This window comes from Lithobates pipiens, unplaced genomic scaffold, assembly GCF_037356315.1.
Source record: "Lithobates pipiens isolate NorthernLeopardFrog02 unplaced genomic scaffold, aLitPip1_a1.2 Scaffold_25, whole genome shotgun sequence".
In the NCBI taxonomy this organism is placed as follows: Eukaryota; Metazoa; Chordata; class Amphibia; order Anura; family Ranidae; genus Lithobates; species Lithobates pipiens.
In genome coordinates this window covers 126292662-126308434 of record NW_027507787.1, presented here as the reverse complement: position 1 = coordinate 126308434, position 15773 = coordinate 126292662, and the positions used below count along the sequence as shown (strand labels likewise).

Below are 15773 nucleotides of genomic sequence, written 5' to 3'. Positions count from 1 at the left end.
ACAGGAACCTGTCCCTATCTTAACAGAAGAAAGAATGTAAAATGGCCACCGGATCGGGTGTATTTATAGGTTAGGGGGAATGTACAAGTGTCCATGTGCTGTCATGTCTCAATTGGCTGTCCTGTATCACATGATAAACGTGTCACCAAAGGTTAAAGTTCTTGTATACATTAAACACGTAAGTCCGCCGCGGCGAACGACGGAAAAAGGCGTTCGAACGTGCGGACCGCGAATGTCGGAAATTCGCCGCGAAACGACCGCCGGGCGAACCGTTCGGCCATCACTAGTGAGAACTCTGATGTAAGGGGGAATACTGCAAACTCTGGTGTAAAGGGTAACTCTAATATATTGGGGTCCCTGGTAACCAAAGCCACCACTTACATTATCGTCCCAGCATTCCCCTTTAATCAGGGTTCCTAAAGCCCCTGTTACTTTAGAGTCTGCAGAATTTCCACTTGCACTGAAAGGGCCCCTTTACAAGGGTGGACCGATCGGACCACCCATAGTTCTATGGGGAGGTGGATGGCATTTGTCCATTTACACCCGTCTGCATCCGATCTGCTGAAAACAGATAGATAGGGACGTATTCACCATTCATCTAGAGGATCAGATTGGATGACAGTCAGATATAAATAATCAGGAGGTCCATTTACATATGACCGACCCATATAGAAGAATGGGCTATGTCCATGTCAGCTCTGCACAAGTGGAGCAGACAAGGACCTGTCATCCGCCTGCTCAGCAGGGATCAGCGGACAGAACCCCCACAGTCCGCCCATGTGAAATGGCCCTAAGGGAGACCTCTGTGGACGGTAGTGTAATAGGGAACTCTGATGTAGGTGGTGCTCTGGGGACCCTGATATAAGGGGGTCTCTGCTCACTAAAGCCCCCATTTACATCAGAGTCCCCCTTTATATTACAGTACACAGAGCCCGCCAGTACATTAGTGTGCTCAGAGGTTGTCGAGAGAAAGGAGGGAGGGTAGACACTTCATTCACCCAGGATGGAGGCTCGGGCAGGCTGCACATTGCCTCCACTATCTAGTTCCCAGCTGTTGGGCTTTCCCGCCCACTCATTCCCTTTGTGAAGCACAGTGCTGCTGGGGATTGGAATGTGGCCCGTGGACACACATGGAAGGAGGGGCAGGAGGAGGGGGGAACTGTTAGTGTTGGGTCTGGTCAGTGTGAGAGAGAGTGTAATAGACACACTCTGCTCATAACTGCAACCAGCAACCCTATATCAGCAAAGAGGTACTCGCCGAGGCCAAGATGCAGAGAGCGGTGGCTGTTGCGACTCAGCGCACACCACCCCTGGAGGTGATACAGGGAGAGGGTTGCACCAAGAGGCACAAGCCTCCAGCGGGATACCTGACTTGTGTGAAGGTCTGGAAGAGGGCTTGTGCAGGATGGACTGGTAGCCAGCAGGTCTGTAAAACAGGTAAAGAAGGTGTAGAAACAGGCCGAGGGTCAAACACAAGTAATCAGTCCTGGAGCCAGTAAGGCTGAGTGCAGAGGATAATCCGGAGGCAGGCCGAGGGTCAAACACAGGTATCAGTCCGAGAGCCAGCAAGGCTAAGTGCAGCAGACAGAGTATAATCCAGAAGCAGGCCGAGAGTCAAACACAGGCATCAGTCCGAGAGCCAGCAAGGCTAAGTGCAGCAGACAGAGAATAATCCAGAGGCAGGCCAAGGGTCAAACACAGGTATCAGTCCAGTGCGCAGCAAGGCTAAGAGCAGAAACTCTGTTGAACAAGCCAGGGGTCAGGTCAGGAGAGAATGAGCATAGTCTTCAGGCAATCCGGGTCACAACAGGAAGTGGCGAACAGGAACAGGAAGCAGAGGAACACAGGTGAGCTGAGACAAACCAGCAACTTGTCTGTGTGCTAAGGATCCTTTTATAGGCTGGTCAGGGAATTCACGTTATGCGTGTGCTTGTGCACACTCGCGCACGCCTCTCAGTAGGGCTGCGAATGTGCGTGCGCCGGAGCGCCGATCTATGGCAAATTTGTGTGCGTCTTTGCGCAGGGAGATGGTGAGTTTGATACAAATTACTTCCCTGATAGTGCCCCCCCCCCAAGGGGCGGCCTCCGGACACCCAAGCTGGCCATCAACTCCGGATGTTCCTGATGAAAAGCTCTAATCAATCTTGGAGCATGAAGATTACCAGAAGGTTCCCAGGAGTTGTCTTCTGATGGGTACCCTTTCCATTTTACTAGGTACTGAAGTTGTCTGAAAGAAAATACAAAAAGCTACGCCAACATAAAATTAACCTATAAATATAAACCCCTAAAAGAAATGTAAATTTTTTTATATATATATATGTGAAATGTGAATATTAATATATTCCAGACTTTTAAATGGAAAATAAAAAATGACAATTAATGGGAATTCCTCCTCAAAAAGTTCATAAAAGAGTCCATAAACAATCAACAGTTGTAGTCCTAAATGAAAACACCACGGTGGTTGAATACACTCAGATGCGCACAAGTGCCCGTCACCATATAGTGGGTGCGCTTACCAGATGGAACTTTGGTTAGAGCGTTATAATTATATCCTCAATCGCGTCAGAATACTCCTCTTTTAAGTAGATCAGCTCACCGAAATGAACAACAGCACTCTTATAAGCACATCTTAATCCACGATCCCAAACAATACTAGCAGTAGCTCAAGGGAAAAAAGAGGGAACTGACATAGTGTGATACTGTTTGGAGGATTTATTAAAGTAAAAGGTAGCGCACTTACATGAATATCGAGTATATACAGCGTGCATAAAAAGAACATAAAAAGCCGGCCGGCATTCAGGAGCCCGTCCTCCTCTCTCACAACGTAATGGCGTCACTGCGTGCCTCCCAGACGCGTTTCGTCATACCTGACGTTGTCAATGGGGAACGGGCAGCGCAGTGACGCTCCACCTTATATAACCAAAGCTGAAACCAAACCTCGTTCTGAGATGCAAGATTCAGTCACACGTCGCCATTTTAATTATTGGCGAATAGCCCTAAGACATTGCGCGATTGATCCCATACTAAAAAGTAAAGCAAACTACCTTATCCTACGAATTAATATAGCTCATAGGAACTCGCTTTATCATACGAACGATTCAAAAGGGTCAAATCAAATCTAGGGTAAGAATAACCTTAACCAAAAATAAGATATAGATGAAATTTTTTATATATTTCAATATGCTGTGGTGTGTAGTCCACACAATGCCATACACAACGCATAAAGAGAACGGTGCAAATGGCATAGTGAATCGAACCAAATCCATTAGAAAATTGATACAAAAAATGTGCCACTATATATAGTGTCACACGCCTATAGTATGTGTATTAATGAATACCAAAAATGTGTATGAATGAAATGTGCTATAATAAAATAAATATTAATATCAGCTAATTTGATAAAGTGATATATATAAATAACTAAGCGATATATAGTGATCTGTGAATATGATCCATAGAAAATTCCCAAATCCACATATTCACGCAGATTTGGTGTAAATATCCTATCGATATATGTTAATCGATAAATAGTGTATAAAAATCATATTATATACTCAAAAAATATAATTAAAAAATATATATAATATTTATAGACCAATCTGGCATCACAAAACAGGTAAAGCAAAGACAGTTTATTGAGAAAGGTCTGTCACACAGACTCCAATGTAAACAGATAAATACTAATAAAACTTATATAGAACAGAAATTAGGAGTTATCAATACATCCGTATCAATGTTGAGCCCATAAGGGGCGTAAGTTTTTAAACGATAGATCCAGGACATCTCGAGTTTTGAAATTTCTCTAACCAGGGAACTGCCCCGCCAATGGGGTTTGTGTTTGTCAATTCCTAAAAATAAGGTTTTAGAGGGGTCTTTATTATGGAACATCAAATAGTGTTTGGACACTGAATGATTAGGAAAACCAGTAATTATGTTTGTTATATGTTCATTGAGTCTCACCTGTAGTGGACGCTTGGTCCGTCCCACATATTGCAGCCCACATGGGCACTGCAACATGTAGACCACCCCAGTAGTGACACATGTAATACATGGCTTGATATTATAATCCATCCCAGTGGCTGTGCTCCTAAATGTAGTGGTCCGTCTATGAAGGCAAGAGTTCAAAGAACAGACCCTACATTTTCCACATTTGTAAAACCCGGTGAGTTGGTCAAAAAAACCTCTACCTCTCACAGGTGGGTCAATAACGTTTGGTGCCAGACGATTTCGTACTGATGATGCACCCCTAAACACTATTTGTGGTCTTTCGCCCACCACATTTTTCAATGTGGCATCGCTACCAACGATATGCCAATGTTTATTAATCAGTTTTTTTATACCTTTCTGTTGAAGTGAATAGGTGGTTACAAGAGGGACCCTTCCCTGGAAGGCGTTTTCGCGTGGGCCTCTCTCTACCAGCAAATCGCGTCGATTGATATTAGTCACCTCGTTGAGGGTCTCAGTCAAAAAATCTTGTTGGTACCCCTTTTCAAGAAATCGCGAGGTAAGGACCTCGGCTTGTGTCAAAAACTCCTCAACTTTTGAGCAATTACGCCTTAGTCTGATGTATTGGCTCTTGGGAACTGCCCTAAGCCAGGGAGTGTGGTGGCAACTATCTATAGGGATGAAGGAGTTCCTATCAGTGTCCTTAAAGAAAGTTGAGGTGACAAAACGATCCTCTACCACAGAGATAGTTAAATCTAAAAAATTGATTCTCAGTTGGCTTATCTCATAGCTGAGTTGTATGCCCCTTTCATTTCTATTTAGAGACTCCAAAAAATTCCTCAAATCACATTCCTGACCATCCCATAGGAGGAGGATGTCATCTATGTACCTAGCCCACAGGACAATTTGAGGTGTATTATGAGCATAGATGACATCCTCCTCCCACTTAGCCATAAATAGATTCGCCAAACTGGGGGCGTATTTTGCCCCCATGGCTACTCCCATGGTCTGTCTATAAAATTGATTCCCAAACCAAAAATAGTTGTGGGAGGCAGCAAATTCCAAAAGGGACATAAGAAAAGTCACCTGCTGGGTGGGGAGGCCTGAATCTCTATCCAAATACAAGTGGACCGCTTCGAACCCCAAATTATGTGGAATGATCGTATACAGGGAAGTCACATCAGCTGTGACCATCCATGTATCGGGTCCAGCGGACACACTTTCTAAAAGATTAATAATATGCCTCGAGTTCTTAACATAGGAGGGGGTCTTTTGGACCAAAGGCTGTAAATACGAATCTATATATCTGCCCACCCGGGAAGTGATGGAATCAATACCACTAACAATAGGTCTTCCCGGGGGGGCAGATAGGATTCTTATGCAATTTAGGTAAATAGTACAAAATTGGTGTACGTGGAGCCCTAGGGATCAAAAATAGGCTCTCTTTAGGATTTAGAAGGCCTGCCTCTCGGCCAACATTTACCAATTTTTCAAGTTCCTTTGTGTATAAAAATTTTGGATCAGAAGATAATTTTGTGTAGGTATTAGTATCACTTAAAATCCTATTTATTTCAGCCACATAGTCAGCTCGGTCCAATATTACAATCGCCCCGCCCTTATCTGCTGGCCTGATGACAAGATCTTTACTTTTACAAAGAGACTCCAAACCCTCTTGTAAATTTTTATTCATTCTACACTTTTTAACTTCCATCGCATCTAGATCCCTCAAAACCACATCTCTGAACACTCGCAATGAAGCAGGAAGTGTGCCAGGAGGATTAAAAAGTGAGGCATTGGGTAGCCTCAGTGTTTGAGTTGTTCGTGTTGTGTGTATTAATAGACCCCATCATATATCTTTTGATGTTAATTTTTCTCACAAATTTATGCACATCCATATACGTTTGGAATTTATTTAATCCTACCGGGGGTACAAACTTCAAACCTTTGTCAAGAATCTGTTGTTCTGATTCAGACAAAGCTTTTGAACTCAAATTGAAAATGCCCTTACCTGTTACATTCTGGGTCTTTTTTGCTGTTCTGGCCCGCCTCCCCCCTCTGGTTCCTCTCCTCTTTCTCCTAACCTTTTGATGCCTTGTGTGGGTTTGGGAAAACCCCAGCTGTTTGGTGCATTTAGACCTAAAGGGCTATCCCCAAGTCGTTCATTAGTAGAGACCAGCTGGGGCCCAATTCTTGAGGGTTCATGGACTGGAACGAAAGGGGGTTGTGAGTTACCATCACCTTCAGGGGCATTGAGATCACTCAAAGGGAAAAAAGCATTTCTAGTGGGGATATTATAATCCCATTCAGAATATCCTCCCATATTGTCATATATGGAGGAGTTATAATCATAGTTAGTACCGCCTTGCGAGCTCCACCCGTCATGATAATTGAGAGATGGGCCCCTTCCTCTTTGATTTGGATATCGGACCCAACCTCTCCCTCGGGGTGGGTAATTTGTATTGTAAGGAAATGTGTAATTGGCACTCACATTTCCATGGCCATTATATGGTCTCGGGGGGCCAGAAGGCCTAAATTGGCCTCGTGGGGGTACAAAGCCCCTATTGTTACCCCGTCCTCTCCGAGGGGAAGGGTGAGAGTGGTTCGTTAAATTAGATTGAATTTTATTGGCAAGATGGGGACGTTTTTGATTAAGTGGTTGGATGGGTTGCACAGGCTGTGAACCACCCCTATCTGGGGGACCCACTGCCTGTGCAGACTCCATCACCATACCCTCCTGTGTGGTGTTTTCATTTAGGACTACAACTGTTGATTGTTTATGGACTCTTTTATGAACTTTTTGAGGAGGAATTCCCATTAATTGTCATTTTTTATTTTCCATTTAAAAGTCTGGAATATATTAATATTCACATTTCACATATATATATAAAAAAATTTACATTTCTTTTAGGGGTTTATATTTATAGGTTAATTTTATGTTGGCGCAGCTTTTTGTATTTTCTTATTGCTGTCAGGTGTTTGTATCACATTTATTGCTGCCGCCTTCCTTATAGAGTGTTAGTAATTTTTGTTTATTTCTTGCTTCACCTAAGCGCGTTTATTTTTTCCTTTTATGCACTGAAGTTGTCTGCCTGACTTTCTGCAGCTAAGTATGGCTTCCACTTCAAATTTGTCCTCCCCATCTATTACAACTGGAGGCGGGGGAGGCTCCTCTCTTCCGGGAAATGGACTAGGAACCACTGTTTTTAAGAGAGATACGTGAAAACCCGGATGTATTCTGTATGATCTGGGTAAGTCTAACTCGAAGGCCACAGGATTCACCATTCTCTTGATTGTGAATGGGCCTATAAACCTAGGACCTAACTTACGTGAAGGGCAGGGTAGTTTGAGATGAGTAGAGACTAGCCAGACCTTCTCACCAATTCCAAAAGCTGGATTCTCCTTTCTCCCTTTGTCGTAGTACTTCCTGTAGTCGTCTTGAGCTCTTTGCATGGTTTCTCGAATCATTTGAAAATTTGATTGGATAGAGACTATCCGATCCTGAACAGCAGGGACTGACGTTGCAGGGATGGAGTTGGGGAGGAAGGAGGGATGGAATCCAAAATTCGACCAACACGGTGTTTGGTCAGTAGCCGTGTGTACAGAATTGTTGTATGCAAATTCTGCATAAGACAGAAGGGAAGACCAGTAATCCTGGGAGCCCGAACAGAAACAGCGGAGATATTGTTCTAGAGATTGATTTGTCCTTTCTGTCTGACCGTTGCTCTGAGGATGGTATGCGGATGAGAGACAGACCTTGATTTCCAGGGCCTTACAGAGTTCTTTCCAGAATTTAGAAGTAAACTGAGCGCCCCTATCTGAGACGATACTGTTAGGTACTCCATGGCGTCTGACTATTTCCTTAAGGTATTGGCAGCGTCCAAGGCAGAGGGAGTACCAATCATGGGCAAGAAGTGGGCCATCTTTGAAAGACGGTCAACCACAACCAGGATGGTGGTAAACCGTTCTGAGGGTGGAAGGTCCACAATAAAGTCCATAGATATGTCTGCCCATGGCCTTTCAGGGATAGGTAGGGGTCTCAATAATCCCCAAGGTTTGGCTTTAAATCCTTTGTTGTGTTGGCACGGAATGCATGAGGAGACAAATTTCTGACAGTCCCGCCTCCAACCAGGCCACCAGAAGGAACGGGAAATCAATTCTGACGTCTTCCGTATTGCAAAGTGGCCGGCCAACTTGTGGTCATGAAAAGTCTTTAAGATTGCTGGCCTTACTTCCTGAGGGACAAAGATCTTATCCTGTGCCCAAAGTAGATCATTGCATTTCTTCAAGGAAGACACTATGGGATCGGTACAGTGGCTTGAGGCTGTTTTAATGGCAGTTACCAGGTCGGTTTGTGTAAGCAGGAGAAAATTTTGCGGTGACAGAATGGTGCTGGGCTCAGTAAACTGGGGGGATTCAGGGAACATCCGGGAGAATGCATCCGCTTTCCCATTTTTGGACCCGGGACGGTAGGAAATGTGGAAGTTGAACCTAGAAAAAAAAAGTGCCCAACGGGCTTGTCGTGGTCTTAAGCGCTTGGCTGTTCTGAGATATTCCAGGTTCTTGTGGTCCATAAAAATTGTAATAGGATGAGTTGCGCCCTCTAAGAGATACCTCCATTCTTCTAAGGCAAACTTAATGGCCAATAGCTCTCGGTCACCAACATCATAATTCTTTTCTGGAGGATTTAGCTTTCAGGAGGCAAAAGCTACTAGATGCAAAAGGGCCTTGGGGCCCTGTCTTTGTGAAAGAATGGCTCCAGTGGCGGTTTCAGAAGTGTCAACTTCCAACACAAATGGCAAAAGTGGGTCTGGATGCTGTAGAATGGGTGCTGAAGTGAACAAGGATTTCAGTTTAATGAAGGCTTCCTGAGCTTCCTGGGACCACTGGAAGCGTCCATGTTGACGGGTCAGCTGCGTAATCAGAGAAACAGTGGATGAGAAGCCGGCAATGAATCTTCGATAGAAGTTAGCAAAGCCTATGAATCTTTGCACAGCTTTTTTGTCCCCTGGAGCGGGCCAATCAAGAATCCCCTTGACCTTTTGGGGGTCCATGGCGATCCCCTGAGTGGAAATGATGAATCCGAGAAATTGGACAACGGTCCTCTCGAATTCGCATTTTTCTGCCTTAAGGTATAGTTTCTGTTTCCTAAGAGTGGTAAGGACCTTTCTTACATGGTCTCGGTGTAGTTTGATGGTGGCAGAAAAAATGAGAATGTCGTCTAAATATACGACTACAAAGTCGTCAAGGTAGTCTCTGAAAATGTCATTCACCAGGTGTTGAAAGGTGGCCGGGGCGTTGCACAGACCGAAGGGCATCACTAAATACTCAAAATGCCCAAACTTGGACCTGAAGGCTGTTTTCCATTCATCATTGGTACGAATCCGGACAAGGTTATAAGCGCCTCGTAGGTCAAGTTTGGAGAAGATCTTGGCAGTCCGGAAGCGCTGAAATAGTTTTGGGATGAGCGGGAGCGGGTATCGGTTTTTGACTGTTATTTTATTGAGTTCTCTATAATTGATGCAGGGTCTGAGGGAGCCATCTTTTTTCTCAACAAAGAAAATACCCACCCCGGCTGGAGATGAAGAGGGCCGAATGAAGCCTTTTTCCAGGTTGTCATCGATGTAGGCTTTGAGAGCCTTTAGTTCAGTCTCGGATAGAGGGAATATGCGCCCGAAAGGAATTTCAGATCCAGGTAACAATTCGATGGGGCAGTCGTAAGACCGATGAGGTGGTAGACAATCGGCTTTCTTCTTATCATAAACATCCTTAAACTCAAGATATACTGGAGGGACATGCTGAAGACTGTCGGATGCAGGAACGACTGCCATACAAGTAGCTGGAACTGGAGGAAAACAGTGTTGAGAACAGTAAGAGGATGTAAAAGAGACCTTCTTTCTGCCCCAGTTAACTTGGGGGTCATGGGCCTGCAACCAAGGGAGTCCTAAAATAATAGGGAACATGGGAGAAGAAATCAAATCAAAGCGTAGGAACTCCTGGTGGCCCGAGTCCGTGATGGTGAGAATCGGCTGGGTCTCTTATGTAACTGGTCCGGAGCGAGGTAAAGACCCATCAGCCAAGTGGACAAGAAGATTTTGTTTTTTGTCTTGGAGAGGGATGTGAAGTTTTTGAGCCACAGAGATGTCCAGGAAACAACTGCATGCTCCGGAGTCAATGACAGCCGGTAGTTGAATCCTCTCTTCTGCCAGCTGCAGAGAAAGAGTAACATAAGACTGGGAGAGGTTTGTGGCTTGAAAGTTCATAACAAATTGCAGAGGTGGCTTACAGGGTCTCACTGGGCAGTTGCGAAGGTAATGGCCAACCCCTCCGCAGTACAGACATAGGTTGGCCTGTTGTCTTCGTTGCCTTTCATCTGGGGTGAGACGAGGGCGAACAAGTCCTAGCTGCATGGGTTCCCGTTCCGCGGCCAAGGGGCTAGCAGGGACCGGAATTGGAGGGTAAGGAGTGGTCGACTTGGGGAGCATCCAGCTGGGCCGAGGGGTCTGAAGGCGCTCAGAGCGACGCTCTCGCATGCGCCTGTCCAGCTTGGTGGCTAATTGAATCAGGTCCTCCAAAGAGGCGGGGGTCTCCACTCTAGCTAATTCGTCCTTCAAAGTTTCGGAAAGGCCTTGTCGGTATTGGTACCTGAGGGCGGCCTCATTCCAGCCGGTGTCAGCTGACCACTTATAGAACTCGACGGTATAGCCCTCCACTGGTCTCTTTCCTTGTGTTAAGGTGTGCAGAGTGGCTTCAGCTGTAGCAGTATGTTGTGGGTCATCATAGAACTGACCCATGGAGTTAAAGAAGGACTCCACGAGTTCAGGAGAGGACTTCTTTGTTCCATAAGGCTATGTGCCCATGCCTGGGGTTCTTCGGATAGTAAGGAGATGATAAATCCAACTTTCACTATTTCAGAAGAAAAAGTCCTTGGTTGCAGGGCCAGATATAAGGAGCAGGCATTTTTAAATGCCCTGAATTTTTTTTGGTCGCCCGAAAATCGCTCGGGCGTAGGTACCCTTGGTTCAGGAGTCGCCATCATCAGGGCAGGTGGTGAATGGGCCTGTGGTAGGGAGGCCCCGCCTGGGGGCTCTGGTGCTGCGTTAACTGGTGCAGGTGTGCCTGCTTATTGCTGAAGATGGCTGTCGATTTGGGTGTACCCTTCTTGCAATTTCTGCACAGCGTCTGCAAGGGCTGTAACTTGCTGGCACAACATCTCCAAAGGTGAACCCGCTCTGTTGGCCTCTGACATGGCTGGTTTGTACTATCAGCAAAGAGGTACTCACCGAGGCCAAGATGCAGAGAGCGGTGGCTGTTGCGACTCAGCGCACACCACCCCTGGAGGTGATACAGGGAGTGGGTTGCATTAAGAGGCACAAGCCTCCGGCGGGATACCTGACTTGTGTGAAGGTCTGGAAGAGGGCTTGTGCAGGATGGACTGGTAGCCAGCAGGTCTGTAAAACAGGTAAAGAAGGTGTAGAAACAGGCCGAGGGTCAAACACATGTATCAGTCTGAGAGCCAGCAAGGCCAAGTGCAGCAGACAGAGAATAATCCAGAAGCAGGCCGAGGGTCAAACACAGGTATCAGTCAGTACCTTAGAGCTATATTCTGGGCTTTTGCGGTCCCCATAGTGCTGGAAATCCAGGGCTTGGTCAGAAGTGTGACTCTTTCAAACCTGGTAGTTCTGCCACTTCCTCAGACTCCTGGAGGTGAGACCACAAGGGCACTCCAGCATGTAAACCACCCCCTCGGTCATACATGAGATAAAAGCAATGACATGCATTAAACCAGTTGTGAATGCTTTAAACTCCTTTTTTCTTCTTGATTCCCCTGGTTTCTTTAAAAGCGCAGCATCTTCAACATGCATAAACCCCTTTTTGAGTCCAAAAAAAAAAATCAGAGCTCTTTTTTGCAGAGGGTCAACCACATTGAACTTTAGAATATCTCTTGAAGTAGGACCCATTCTATACATGAACATTGGAAGCTGTGGGAGTATTGGTCCTACCTGTCTTTCGTCAGTATAGGGCAATTTATACAACATGCAGAGGGAACCAAATACTCTACCTTTTTTTTTTATCCAACACTTTGCTCCTTTTCCTAACCAATACTTTTAAATCTTTCTTATATTCCAGAGTGGGATTCCTATTCAAAATCTCATACATTTTATCACTTAGTAAATCGATCCATCTCAAGAATGCAGTCCTAATTTTTCAGAACCATAATCCCCCATCCCCCTCACCCCTTGCCTTGCCTGCTGCTCTCATAAAAACTTGTCTTTTTCGTCCAGTCTGCAAATTCCTCTCTGAACATTTTTAGGATTTGCTTCTAGTCTCCAGGCACTGGTATACTATAATCCATGTATTCTCCTCTCTTCCTATTATCCAACCCCTGTCCCACCTTTTTTGTTCCTTTCTTGGTAGTTCTTTGTTTGCTGGCAGCTTATAAAGAAGTGGAGCATACATCCCTGCGCAGTGACACTTTATTCATATGAATATGTTATGCTGTAAAAAGCATATGAAAAACGCTTTTGGTGTAGGACTAACATACTTCTGCTTCACACAGGAATTATTCAGGAGCTTGTTTTCACTTTGAGGGACTGTTCACATCGGAATGCTTTGTGGGAAAGGTGTGTTCTGTGCACTTTTCCCACACCGATCATGCTACACTTGCGAGATGCATGTGGATGCCACTAATAGTTAATGGCACCCTAAACGCATTTTCCAAATGCAGCGCATTTGCGGCCACCAAACCATATGGCACCGCAGTACCATGCGGTTTGGTGCAGCGTGATCTGAAAAAGTAGTGCTTGCAACACTTTCTCCACACTCCAATATGTTTGGCAGCCCACTGAAATGAATGGATTGTCAGAACCACACAGGAACGCATGCATTCTAGTGTTAACTGGCCCTAAAACCATTATTCTATTTATTTTTATGTTGGACTTCAACAGCAGTAACAGTCTGGTTGGTTGCTAATGACAATTCCAGCGTTTTTTTTCCTTTTATATTTGTTTTATATATAGAACAAATGTGAAAATGTGATCACGCTGGAAAAATTGGAGGTTGTTAATGAAAATAAACTATGAACTAGTTTTTCTTAATTAAATTTTTTTTCATGCTTACCCTGAATTTTTTAAGCAGCAGGTTTAAAACCTGGGACGTGTTCATCGTGCTGGTAACACGCACATTTGTCACTGAACTGTACGCTGGCGTAAATACAGAAGTCTGAAAGGAAACATAGTGGAAATCTGTCATTTGACCTCTTCACACAATACCACTTGTTATTTTAGTATTTATAAATTGATGTATTGCTGTAGCACTTTTTATGCACACTCAGGCTTCTGTCAAGGAAGAAGAAACTGAACTCTGGCTCATGTAGACAAATTCCTCAATAAGATACTGACAAAGGTTCTAATCCTTCCTCATTTTAAAGAAAATTTTATTTTTGTTGTAACCTGTGTCTGTGTCTGGAGTTGGGTTTTAACATTTTTAAACAAAGACTAGGAACTATAGTTTGCACGGAATATCATTTTTCATGGATTAATTTCTCTTAATGTACAAGCCCTGCTACCTTTTCCCAGTATCTCAAGATGACAGTAGTAGTACACCCCATGAAAACGGTTGGTATTTTTACTGTATTTGAAAAGGCAAACCTTAGGCTGGCCATATATTATACAATTGTCTTGTACTATTTTCTTTTAGATTTATCAAAACCATATATGAGGTCAAGCCTAAACACTTTCAATTTGTATGCAATCAGGCAGGCCTTGCACTACGTAGTTGAAGGTAAATCTAAAGGAAATTGAATAATAATATTGTATAATGTATGGCCAGCTTTAGACCTTTCATATGGAAAAAGTAAATTGGATATTACAGATTGTGTGCCAATAACTAAAACATCTTTAGGGAGGGGGAACCTACTTAAACCTCAGATATCTAGTGTCTGGTGTTCTCTGCTATTGACATGTGTGGTGTCATCTTGCTAAGATCAATAGATCTCTCTAAGGCTCGAAGAAAGAAAGTTGTTGATGTCTATGAATCTGGCAAGGGATTTAAAAAGATTGTCAAATGATTTTAAATCATTCATTCCACCCTAAAAAAAATGATCTAGAAGGGACATAGATTTCAAACAATTGACCAGGACTATCAAGCCCAGCAAATCCAATCCAAGAGCTGACTGATGCTAATAGTTCCCAAGAAACCCAACATTTCATCTCTGGGTATTCAGGTAACTATTGTAACAGTTGGGGTCAAAGTGAATGCATCTACAATCAGAAAGAAATTGTTCCAATTCATCTTTGCTGTCCATAAATGGACATTAGTGCCAGATTACAGTTTGCCATATAGGCGAAAACCAAGCTTTCTCGAACAATGTGCTGAAGATTGATCAATCAAAGATAGAGCAGTTTGGTCACAGTAAAAGTAGACATGTTTGACACAAACCGATGACAGTATTTCAGAAGAACCTCATAACTGTGAAGCATAGTAGTGGAAATGTTATGGCCTGAGGTTGCTTTGCTGCTTCAGGGCCTGGACAGCTCACAGTCAAGCTAACTATACATTCTGGATCATCACAAACTGTGTTGATGAGAATGTGAGAAATTGAAATTGAACTTAAAAATCTATCTCTGAACAGGATAGTGATCCAAAGTGCTCTAGCAGATCCATCAAGCACAGTGGCTTGGTGATTAGCGATTCTGTCTTACAGGGCTAGGGTCCTTGGTTCAAATCCTAGCAGGACACTATCTGTATGGATTTTGCATGTTCTTCCTTTGCTTGCATAGGTTTACTCTCACATGTAAAGACCTGCTGGTATGTTGATTGGCCCTGTATATGTATAAGTAATATATGTAAGTTACTTGAGGGCAGGAACTGATGTGAATGCACAATATGTAAAGCATTTGTAAATGTGTAAATTGTTGGTGCCTTCCCTTGTGTGTCTTGTCTTTGTGGGTATATTTATATAACATAGGATATTTGTTAAGGAAAAGATAAGATTTTTTTTTGTAAATGATTGATAAATATGTTAAAAAAATAAGTTCTTATTCAATTAGGGGTGCCTGCTTGCGTTTCCTCCAGGTACTCCGGTTTCCTCCCACACTCCAAAGGCATGCTGGTAGGTTAATTGGCTTCTGTCCAAAAATATGAAGTATATCATAAAGTACCATATATGAATGGGAACCTTGGACTGTGGGCTCCTTGAGGATAGGGAGTGATGTGAGTGTGCAATGTACAGGGATAGGAACAATTGTAGAAGTTGGTTGTTCCAAATGTCGTCCATTTAAGGATTATGGAGGCCACTGTGCTCTTAGGAACCTTAAAGTGGTTGTAAACCCTTACAACACACTTTGACCTACAGGTAAGCCTAGATTAAGGCTTACCTGTAGGTCCAAGAAATATCTTCTAAACCTACACAGTTTAGGAGATATTTGCCGAAAGACAGGCACTGCTGTCTACGGTGCATGCGCCGTAGACAGCATCGCGCAGGCGCACTGAGCGTGGCATCATCAACGATGAAGATGCCGCACGTGTCGGCTCCCGTGCGCATCGCGCTTGGCCGAATGACAGCGGTGGAGCAGCGAGACCCCACCGAGAAGATGGATGCGCCGGACTACAGGGGACAGCGGTGACTTTGCTGGCTCCTGTGTCAGGTAAGTGACACATAATGGACTACTATGCGATGCATAGTAGTTCATTATGCTTTGCAACACTTTCTCCACACTCCAATATGTTTGGCAGCCCACTGAAATGAATGGATTGTCAGAACCACACAGGAACAGGGAATGAAAGAGGAAGTAAACTCATCAGGGTTTACTTCCTCTTTAAGTGCAGCA

General features: G+C 44.1%; 1 protein-coding gene across 4 annotated transcripts in view; it reads right to left on the bottom strand.

Moving 5' to 3' along the window:
• The window catches only part of RASSF4 (Ras association domain family member 4), an 855531-nt gene that overhangs the window by 166641 nt on the left and 673117 nt on the right, over positions 1-15773 (bottom strand). For all 4 annotated transcript variants that reach the window (XM_077454834.1, XM_077454835.1, XM_077454837.1 and 1 more), the window contains one exon: positions 13063-13164. In XM_077454834.1, coding sequence (XP_077310960.1) covers positions 13063-13164 — 102 coding nt within the window. The remainder of the gene's footprint in view (positions 1-13062; positions 13165-15773) is intronic.